This window comes from Conger conger, chromosome 4 (assembly GCF_963514075.1).
Source record: "Conger conger chromosome 4, fConCon1.1, whole genome shotgun sequence".
Taxonomy (NCBI): domain Eukaryota; kingdom Metazoa; phylum Chordata; class Actinopteri; order Anguilliformes; family Congridae; genus Conger; species Conger conger.
This window is the reverse complement of record NC_083763.1, coordinates 22,562,787-22,572,951: the sequence shown is the minus strand read 5'-3', so window position 1 is coordinate 22,572,951 and position 10,165 is coordinate 22,562,787. Positions and strand designations below refer to the sequence as shown.

General features: G+C 40.1%; 2 protein-coding genes across 2 annotated transcripts; one reads left to right on the top strand and one right to left on the bottom strand.

The window, feature by feature from the left end:
- Positions 1 to 238: 238 nt before the first annotated feature.
- acp5b (acid phosphatase 5b, tartrate resistant) lies at positions 239 to 3,635 on the top strand. The gene is made up of 6 exons (XM_061238883.1): positions 239 to 394; positions 643 to 833; positions 1,290 to 1,417; positions 1,534 to 1,725; positions 2,594 to 2,741; positions 3,054 to 3,635. The coding sequence occupies exons 1-6, from the start codon at positions 322 to 324 to the stop codon at positions 3,291 to 3,293; spliced, it is 972 nt and encodes a 323-aa protein (XP_061094867.1). The 5' UTR covers positions 239 to 321; the 3' UTR covers positions 3,294 to 3,635.
- Positions 3,636 to 5,631: 1,996 nt separating this feature from the next.
- f3a (coagulation factor IIIa) lies at positions 5,632 to 9,658 on the bottom strand. Its single transcript, XM_061238884.1, has 6 exons — positions 9,439 to 9,658; positions 8,974 to 9,085; positions 7,893 to 8,086; positions 7,450 to 7,631; positions 7,120 to 7,285; positions 5,632 to 6,566 (listed from the first exon to the last, which is right to left on the bottom strand). Exons 1-6 carry the CDS (start codon positions 9,512 to 9,514, stop codon positions 6,436 to 6,438), a joined length of 861 nt encoding a protein of 286 aa, XP_061094868.1. The 5' UTR covers positions 9,515 to 9,658; the 3' UTR covers positions 5,632 to 6,435.
- Between the last annotated feature and the right edge of the window lie 507 nt (positions 9,659 to 10,165).

Genomic DNA, 10,165 nt, shown 5'->3' with positions numbered 1-10,165 from the left:
ATGAATGGCAAGTAAATACAATGCTTTTTATAGTGTACTTTATTTTAATCCTATTCCTTCAATGCATAAATATAAATTTACAAGGAAGAAAAATATCTTATCTCCGGTGGCGTGGTTGGTGTGTCTCATAAAGCAGTCGGTATTCAGGTTCTTCGCCTGTTTATCATCTTGTTTTCGCATTACACAGGAAGTCATCTATAACCCACAAAACTGCTTCCTATATTTACTAGCCAAGGGGAAGATGATTACGCCTTTTCTTTTGTCAGTTGACTAGTGACGTTCAGCCTCATTTAAAGGTTGTTGACACTGAAGGCTGACTCAATGACCAAGGTAGCTTTCCTTTCCCTGCTGTGTTTTCAGGCATTTTGGGGCCATCATCAGTCACAGGAACATGGTAATGTACAGTTTCATTATTTTTGCTCGGCACTCTACTTGTCTTTCACTCTGGACGTGAAACGATGTGTTGCGGCCTCTGTATTTGATCCGATACGTGTGAATAATGTACTGGGTGCATTTCAAATACAAGTTAAGTACTTTATTTTGGTTAATGTTCAGTGTGAAGAACGAGTAAGTGAAAGTAAAAGAGCTATAAGTTGTAGTTCAACCGTGAATGTGGTGGTGTTCTTGTGTTCTCTCCCCCAGTGCCACTGCGCTTTGTTGCAATCGGAGACTGGGGGGGTATTCCCGTGGCCCCATATTCCACCTACCTGCAGAGGGCGAATGCTGCTGAACTGGGACGAGTGGCTCAAACCACAGGCCTCGACTTCATCCTGAGCTTGGGTGACCATTTCTATTTCAATGGAGTGAAAAGTGTAGAGGACATTCGGTTCAAGGCAAGTTCATTTTTATGGTAGACTTTTCCTTAGCACTACGCTGAAAGAGCAACAAGTGCAGTGGCAGTTTGTTTCGTAACCTGTTCACACGGTGACACAACGGGAAAGCGGATGAAATGCAGCGTTGAGCTTTCTTCACCCCGTGTCACGTGAGGGCATGTGATATAAGTGGAGCTCATGCCACCTTGTGGCGATGCTGATATCTCCTGTAAACAAAGGAGTTATTTATATTCTGCCTTGAATTGCAGTGAATACTGTTGGATTATATCTTAAATCCCTATTGCTTCAGCTGTCGTTTCTGGATTAAAACATGGACATAAAGAGGTGTCTCATTCGGGTGGTAGAATGGTATGTGTAAAGCAATGGGGTGAATATGAAACTCCGCTTCAAGTGCGGCTCTTGCTCTCCGAACAGCTTCCATGTCCCTCTGTGAAGATTTAACTTTTTCCCTCTCAGTTTACTTTTGAAAACGTCTTTTCGCACCCTTCGCTGCGTGACGTCCCGTGGTACCTCCTGGCAGGAAATCACGACCACTTGAGAAACGTCTCGGCGCAGATAGTGTACTCTGCGAGATCTGAGAGATGGTGAGCCGCTCCCCTTAAGCACCAGCGAGCGCTTTCCCGTCAGCAGCCCTTCTTAATGGCGGAATGTGAAGTTCAATGATACGAACCTAATTTTGTTAATTGGTGTTAACTCCTAGGCACTTCCCCGCACTGTACTATGAGATAAACTTAAAGGTTCCACACAGCAAAGCGTCAGTGACGATCCTCATGACTGACACCGTGGTGCTGTGTGGAAACACATACGATGGGCTTCAGCCCGCAGGACCGGAGGACTCCAAAGCGGCTGCCAAGCAACTGGAGTGGATTAACGCACGCCTAGCTAACACCAAGTAAGGAAATACAATGTACCCTCACTGAGATAGACTTATTAATATGTTACTTATGGCACAGTGCATGACTTCAAATTCTTGACCAAAAAAATGTAGGCCTGATAAAACAAAAGGTATTTACAGTATAACAAAGGAGTCGACTCAACCAAAAAGGCCTTTCATGCTGCTAGGAAAATCTAATTTCAAGACTGGCGAGCGATGTGCCCTCGCTTTGGCCCGACTTTAGTCTCTGTTAAAGAATGTGGAAAATCTCTAAGCATGTTTGCAGAGTCATTGACCTGCAGTACTCCCTACCTTTAAGCACCCAGTATCCACCCTGCCCATATACAAGCGTTCCTTAGAGCCAAGGATATGGTTAGACAATGCTGGAGATCTCACTCAGATAATCCACATTCTATACATTGATATCCCCTACCTTCACAGGTATTACACAGAAAGTCTGTCTCTCGAAGGAATTACCACTGACCTCTCAGAGAATTAGACTTAATGTATAATTGGATTTTATAGAATCCACCCTGAATGGATCATAAGAACATAGGAATGCATATGATGGTGAGCTCAGACCATTCAACCTATACAGGCTCTTTATTTTCAAGATGATTCTCATAATAGCCATTACATTACATTACATTACGTTACATTACATTACATACATAGCCAATAGACAAATCTCTGTTGACCAGATATTACTTCAATCTCTATTAATCTCTATTAATCATCCTGAGCTTCAGTAGCAATCAGATTGTTGTGCGGTCAAATCCACCAGGTCCTGAGTCTTGATTGCAATGCGGGGCTTTCTATGCAATGGTAGCACAGAGTACAGTTTGAGTTCATTTTAGTGACCTGCTTGACCTTGGTTTCCACTCAGGTCTGAGTTTGTGGTGGTGGCGGGGCACTACCCCGTGTGGTCAGTAGGTCACCACGGACCCACACCTTGCCTGGTGGAGAAGCTAAGACCCCTGCTGAAGAAACATAATGTGACAGTGTACCTGAGTGGCCATGACCACAGCCTACAGGTATCCCTTCTGTCCTCTGCACTAGTCAAACACAGCTTACCATGACACACTCTCCCCTCACTCATGTAGAAAACATTGTGACCGTCTCAAACTCAATTCACCAGAACATGTGAGATGCCTCACCCTCACACATACATACTACACACGTAATGCACACCCTGCTCAAAGTCTGTCCACATGCAAAGTCCATTGGTGTTTTATACTTGTGTGCACACATGAAGAAAACCCATGCGCAGGCATTCGAGGCAAGATGCATTCTATCCTGTGTTTTCATGTTGCACACTAACTGTGTTTTTGGAAATCTTTTGTTAGTTTATCCAAGAGGATGATGGGAGTATGTATGTCATCAGCGGAAGTGGGAATTTCGAGGACTTGTCCACAGCCCACCAGACGAGTTTCCCTGCTTCCTGGTTACGGTTCTCCAGTGCAGTCAATAATACACAAGGTGGCTTCGCTTATTTTGAGGTCACTTCAGAAACTATGGCCATCAGTTACCTCCAAGCAGATGGTAAATGTGTATATCAAAGTGTTTTGCAAAAGCGCAGCGTTTGACAGAGGCAGAGGAGATTTAAACTCTATGTAAATCTCCATAATAACATATTGTCACAGGTCTTTAATCCTTTTTCATTCTGTACCTAATACACTGCAAAAGAATACAAAAAATAAGGACATGTTAACAAGTATTTTAGTCTTGTATTTAGATTTAAAATGTTATTTCTACCACTTTTTTGCCAAATGTGAGTTTGACTCTTTCCAAGATTTGCCAAACGATATCACTTGAAAAGTGAAAAGTAATTAAAAACAAGCAAATATTTTCTAATGTAGAATCACCAAGTTAATTCAGTCAACTTAACATTGCAACTTTCATAATGAATAAATAAGAAATTACTTCCAGATCAGCTTTGGTTTTTGTGTGTGCGTAAAGTTTAATTCCTTCCATTTTCATAAAAACTTGGTCCAAGTGACGTACGTGCTCCATTTCAGCATACAGTGTCAAGGTAATGGTGCCCCTGATAGTGTGGTGAGAGAAGCTGTTGCTAACAAGAAGCTCAACCAAATAAGCCTATGCTAAACTGTAGTAGTTGTGCTTCAGGTGCTGTTCAGAACATCGTGAATAGGAGTTCGGAACATGGTGCGCTAACATGGTCTTCCGAACACAGGGAGGTTGTGTGGTTATTTCTCATTTTCTCTATAATTATTGGTCCAATTCACATAAATCAAAGTGTCTTAATGTCTCAGATAGTCAATAAGCAACCATAATCATAAACCACATTCCTCAGGAGAAGAACTACCATTTAAAGGATGTTAACTTCTGGTGGAAGCAGCCGTTTCCCCGTGTTCTGTGCAGAGCAGTGACTCTACGTTACTTTACTCGAGAAGGAAAAAAGATTTTAAGTCTCATTACAAGACTAAAACACTTGTTAAGACATTCTTGTGCAGTGTATGGCTATGACATGAAGGGACCGATATGTTTTAACAGTTTATGCCCCATATATAAAACACCAAATGGGACAAACAATAAGAACATCCAAATTTACAACCATAAAATTATTGATTGCAACAAAAACTTAATCTAATTTATATTTTATGCATCTTAAGATTGAAAACAAATTTACATCTGATTTATATGAAACATAATTCAACTGCTATACAGGTGGAAATAGTTAAAAACCCAAAGCCTCATATCCTCCCTACTCTCATACATTACTTACAAACAAAATGTTTTTTCAAGAATACATTCATAATATCATCATGTGTATCAACATGCCATTTTTTTATTTCAAAACTATAATTATGTTTGCACTTAATTGTGTGGCTTCACAGAAAATATTTAATATTTAATATGTAATCTATGTTTTCAATGGAAAGAATTACTAGTGAATAAAGCAGTCTAAAATATATGATCAAGCTTTCCCATACCATGCTAGGTGCCTTAAAGATGGAACATTTGCTGCTATGACCTAGCCTCCTTTTGACCTTCAGTCCAGTTGAAGTGCTTCCTGCCTTCAAATGTACACACGTATGTGATATTCAACCATTTGTACCACAAGTATTTGTACAGTGACACATTTCTTGATGTTTTGGCTTTATACCAAGAAGCACATTGCATTTGAAATTAATCAGTGAATAAGAGGTCAAATGCAGACTCACTTTTAGGGTATATTTGGTGAATTGCTGGAAGTGCTGGCTGTTTTACATAGTCCCTTCATTTTAGGGGCCAAAACTGTTTATTGGCCGGCTGTGTGTTGTTGCACCATCATGCCCAAGAAAGCTAAGTGTGGCATTTGTATTTAGTCTGTTGTTGTTGTCTCTGAATAATAGGACCAAAGAATTATCAATGCCAGTAAAGCAGACCATCGTGGAGTGGAAAAATGTGAATACATTGATCAGGGACATAGCTTTTTGCCGTTTCATTTACCAAAAAGTACTTTACCAGGCAATACATGCATCTTGTCTGTTGGCAGTAAGAGTGGCATTAAATGTAACTAAATATAGACTAATTTATTTCCTATTTAATAGTTGAATAAACTTTTAGTTTGGAAATACTCTACACTGCCTGTAGGTGGCATTGTTTTAATTGTGTTTTTTAAATGGCAAATGCAAGGATGACAGGACAGTGTCATGAAATAAAATAAAAGTAAGATAAAATAAAAGAGTAACTGAATGAGTTTAACATAGGGACTTCACTCATACTGGTGGCCTATTGCGGCCTACTGGTGGCCTAGGATCCACAAATTTGAAGTTTGATTTGAAGTCCGGGCCTGCGGTAATTAAATGTGACAGCACTGCAGTTTGACTTAAAATGAGAGATAAATATTTTGGATCTGTCTGTAAATCTATATGAATAACCATATATAAATAGGAAATGAAGGCAACAATAAAAAAACTGTAAAAATGATAAACATTTATTTGCTAACAAAAAAGGTACCGTAGACCACACTGGACAGTCCAATGCAGAAAATGAATAAACGAATGTACTACATATGCAATACAACAAATAAAATCAACTAATGCACTGCATAAAAATGCATGTTTGGTCAATGTTTTGTGTGGGACACCACAAATAGTAAATTTAATAAACACTTATTCCAACAGTTAATTTGAGTCCATTTAGGCACAATCAGTTATTATTAATACCACCATATACACATTCACTCTTGCATATTATATTAGCATTATATCCTACTGCATATAACAAAATAAAATCTATTGATCCCATAAACCTTTAAACCATAAATACACACTAAATGAAATAACATAATATACAACCAGTTCCTTGTTAAAGATGAAAAAATAAATATATCAACTCAATAAAATATTTATAAAAACTCTCTTAAAAGCCTCCTAATAGTCATTTCCCCTGTAATTTCATTACAAAGATTCCCAGAAATCACGTGTTTCTAAAGAAAGTAAATAAATAAGCACAAGTAGCATGTATAAAAATTAAAATCACAGCAGTTTGCTTTGCTTCCCATATAAGTACCGATCACCATTAATTTCAAGATTTTTCACCAATGCAGAAATCGCAAAGTATATGTGTAACATATCTAATGCATAGTGTTTCACAGAAACAGCTGAGGATTCCAGTGTTTGACAACGTCAACGAAAGGTTTCCTCCCCCCTTAGAAAGGGCTAATCCAGTTTAGTCATACCGTACTCCCCCGTCCAACCCCTCGTGTCTCTGACGTGCTGTTCAAAGGCAGTCGTCTTTTCCCTGATTCCTGGTTCTGCTTCTCCGCCTGTAGCACACCACTAGTGCCACAGCGGCGGCGATCAAGAAGAGGACGAGCAGGATGATGCCCACCACCGCTCCTATGCCGTACTCTGAAGCCAAACACAGGGGAAGGGAGGTTGAGTGTCGTAGTCGGCGCGGAAATGTTGCCAAGTCAGCCCGGAGCTTATCGGGCCACTGGTGACACATTCGCCTGTAGTGCCAGCGTGCCAGGAATCGGGCAGTGTTATTGAGTCTAAACATGGACTGCAGTCATTCATAAGCCAGTCTGTATCACACTGCATTCCAATTCCATTCCCCTCGAATGCATTAGAACTGGAGGGGGAGATCTAAAGTGCTTCTCCAATCGCCCCTCTATCCATCTTTATCCGTGAGGTCACTTAATGGAACCGCCTGACAGCAAGAAGATACCTTTGGGTGTCCCCTCTCTTAAGTGGATTTTAAATCCGCTTTTAATGCTTACGTCTCACTATCATCGAACGTCCGTCGCTGCTGGGTCTCTTCGGTACAGCAGGGACGACGATGGAAATAAGTCCTTGACTTTTCCATTTTATCCCTGACACCGCTTTTATATTTGTTTAATGCAAGTGTATTGTTCTTAATATCACATAAATCAAATCAAATGAAAATCGGGTTCTGTCATACCTTTGTAAAATGGCACGTCCCCGGCCGGTGAGCACTTTGTCTGGCTGAGGTCCCCAAACTGGTTCCCGTGGGCCCGGGTAGGGATGTACGCCCGGACGTTGAAGCAGTAGCTTTTGCCTTGGTCCACATCCAGCTGAATCGTATTTCCTTCTGTGTCCTCCGTCCTCTGTAGGCAACAATGCACCGTGGCCGTAGGAATTAATGCTTGAGTCCTTCGTGTGAGAATCTGTCTAAATGCACCTTACACGGTACGAGTAACGGAACAGTCATAAATGAGTAAAAGGAACTGTCCAGTCAGTTGCACGCTGTGTTATCTCCACGGAAACTCACCTTCCCAGTGCTTTGGGCTCTGCCATATGACACTCGGTACTTGAGATCATTCGTGAAGATGTCCCGCATGTTAAAAAATCTGCCATCCTTATTAATGGCAGAAATGGGGTCCTGTATGTAAAGGGTAATGTTGCGTTTATCCTTGCTCACTACTATCTTGAAATCAGGCTTTCCAATTTTAGCTGAAAAAAAAAAAAAAAAGGAAAGATCGGCATGATACATTTGCGAAACATGTCGACGACATATTGTGCATTTCTGACCATCTTGCGTACATTACATTACATTGTAGGCATTTGGCGGACGCTCTTATCCAGAGCGACGTACAACAAGGTGCATGCCCATAACCAGGGACAAGTGTGCTGAAAGACCCCAATGCGGGGGTAGGGGCATAGGAGGGAAATGCAGTCGACAGGAAGCAGAACGTGGTCAGGAGGGATACCTACTGTCTTTGTATGGACAGAAGCGTTCAGATCTGGTGAAGGGGGGCTCTATCTGGTCTGATGTCTCCCCTGGCAAGGCCTCCGACTGAACAACTGCAGAATATGTCTCCTTCAATTCAGTCAGCAAGTTGGTCAAGTCGCACTCCGTGTTCATGGTTCTAATACAGTGTGGATTCCTTTGCCGATTTTTACTCACGCTGCAAGAAAAAAAAGGTTGATCGCATAATATCTAACCATATTCATATTTTATACACACCGAACCAAATACATTTCTTAATAGTTCCATCTAATTTTTTACTTTCTTTTACTTGTCTGTAAAGCACCTTGCACTATTGCTTAAAAGTGTGTTCACATACAGTTTAATGAACAATTTCAACTGAAAATATACTCCTTGGCCCATTAATATCCTATTTAATATAGACATGGAATAGAATGAAGGCTGATAAATGTGCAAATGTGTTTTTATGCACTACCTGGTATCCCAAGCACTGAAAATTCATCATGGACTTTTTAAAAGTTAAATATTAAAAAATATTTGTTTTTAGAATATCATATACTTCACCACAAGTACAGTCACATGATTGTGCCTACACAAAGATGTTATTTGCTTGTTCATTCGTGTAAACACTTGCGCAGAAAAGCCATGTGAATGTCCACGTATTCAAATCCGAGTATTTATGAAATCCTATCTCATATCCCAACACAATAATGATATTGACATAGGCTACATTTAGAGAAGCATTTTAAAGGATCTATACTGACATATCACATCACTACAGCATTCCGAACGAATTATAGCATAAGCCTAAAAACAAACTTAAGGCAAAGTAGGCTACCATGCAAATGAATTGAATTACAACAAAACCAGTTCTCCGTCTTTTGTTACTTGTTCCCGACGTTATGGAATCAAGGCTTTTTGCATAAAACAAACGAAAAAGAAAAAGAAATGGCAACATGACACATTGCATAAATGAAATGGCAGTACAATAACGACGACGTCGATGACAGAATGTAAACACCCATTGCTAGAAGAGAGCTCAAACTAAAATAACGCATCTTTCTTTTTCAATATGAATTTACTCACACAGAGAATTCAACAGTGTAAGAGTAGTTGGTTGGTTTTGGACCCCATGTAAGCAGCGTCTTGAAATCAAATGAATGCCACTTAACGTCTTCTGCCTGGGGAAACGTGGTACCTACAGACATTAGTACATAACGACGAAAATAAATACAAGAAGAAAAGATTAGAATTATTTTGCTGAATTCATATTTAAAGTTGGAGTACACTATGTTAATTCTGAGTTAATGTTAATGAACAGGTATTGTAGTTCTCGTCTAAACAAACATGAACAGAACAGACAACAGAAAATCAATTTCACTTGTCTAACTACTGTAGGCTACAGAAGTAAACGCCATTTCGAAACTAAGTGATCCAAAGTCCATGTTATTAAATGATCAAGCAGACATTCCTTGTAGCATATTGGAACGTGTGAAAGATACCACCCGTCAGCACGTTTAGGACAATATGAAGGTATGTAAGGTTACTGACCTGAAATTTCACCAATAGGAAAGAAAAGCGAGAAAAATAGAGCGGCATAAATCCTCGTGTCCAGCATATTTTTCATATTCCAAACTACAGGCGAAAGCACCGCGAATGTACAGTAAGATGTTTGACCGACTGGTGTGGATACAGGCGAGTGTAGCCGCTGATCTCCCACCCAGTTGAAGGCTTCAGTCCTGTATACCAAGGGCAATCAAAACGAGTCTAACTACTGCAATTATGTTATTGGCTGAGCACGCTGCCAACCAATATAAGGCGTGCAAACGCACCAAATATGGTCATCCGACCCCACCTGGAGGAAAAAACGCATGACGCGGTGTCCGTTTTTAAGTAATAGCCCACAATATAGTGAACAGCTATTTAGAATGGTAACCTAAGTTTGCTTTGTGCTTTGCATTGAAATAACCTAGGCTGTAATGTAAGGTAATGGACAGAACAGTGATGGCGTTCACCTACTCTTACTAGAGTACCAGCACCTGCTTGAAGAAAAATTATCAGGTTGTTTTTGACCACTAAACGTTAGCAATGGGGGTGCAATAAAGAAGGATTATGGTTGCATATAGAACCACTATCTATTATCATTCCTTCCCACGTTTCTATATAATGGATCCTTTCTTTCACACATATTTTGTTTAGGCAATAAAATAATAGATTTTATGATGAAACTCCTCAAACTCCTAAACTCAATTTAGATTTTTGCCCTCACTGGAATATG

Excerpts from the sequence above, each read along its gene's own strand:
- acp5b (XM_061238883.1), top strand. The coding sequence starts at position 322 with ATGACCAAGGTAGCTTTCCTTTCCCTGCTGTGTTTTCAGGCATTTTGG. Across the intron at positions 395-642 it reads TCATCAGTCACAGGAACATG|TGCCACTGCGCTTTGTTGCA; the intron begins GTAATGTACAGT and ends TCTCTCCCCCAG. Across the intron at positions 1,726-2,593 it reads GCACGCCTAGCTAACACCAA|GTCTGAGTTTGTGGTGGTGG; the intron begins GTAAGGAAATAC and ends GTTTCCACTCAG.
- f3a (XM_061238884.1), bottom strand. The coding sequence starts at position 9,514 with ATGAAAAATATGCTGGACACGAGGATTTATGCCGCTCTATTTTTCTCG. Across the intron at positions 9,086-9,438 it reads TCCTATTGGTGAAATTTCAG|GTACCACGTTTCCCCAGGCA; the intron begins GTCAGTAACCTT and ends TAATGTCTGTAG. Across the intron at positions 8,087-8,973 it reads TACACTGTTGAATTCTCTGT|CGTGAGTAAAAATCGGCAAA; the intron begins GTGAGTAAATTC and ends TTTTTCTTGCAG.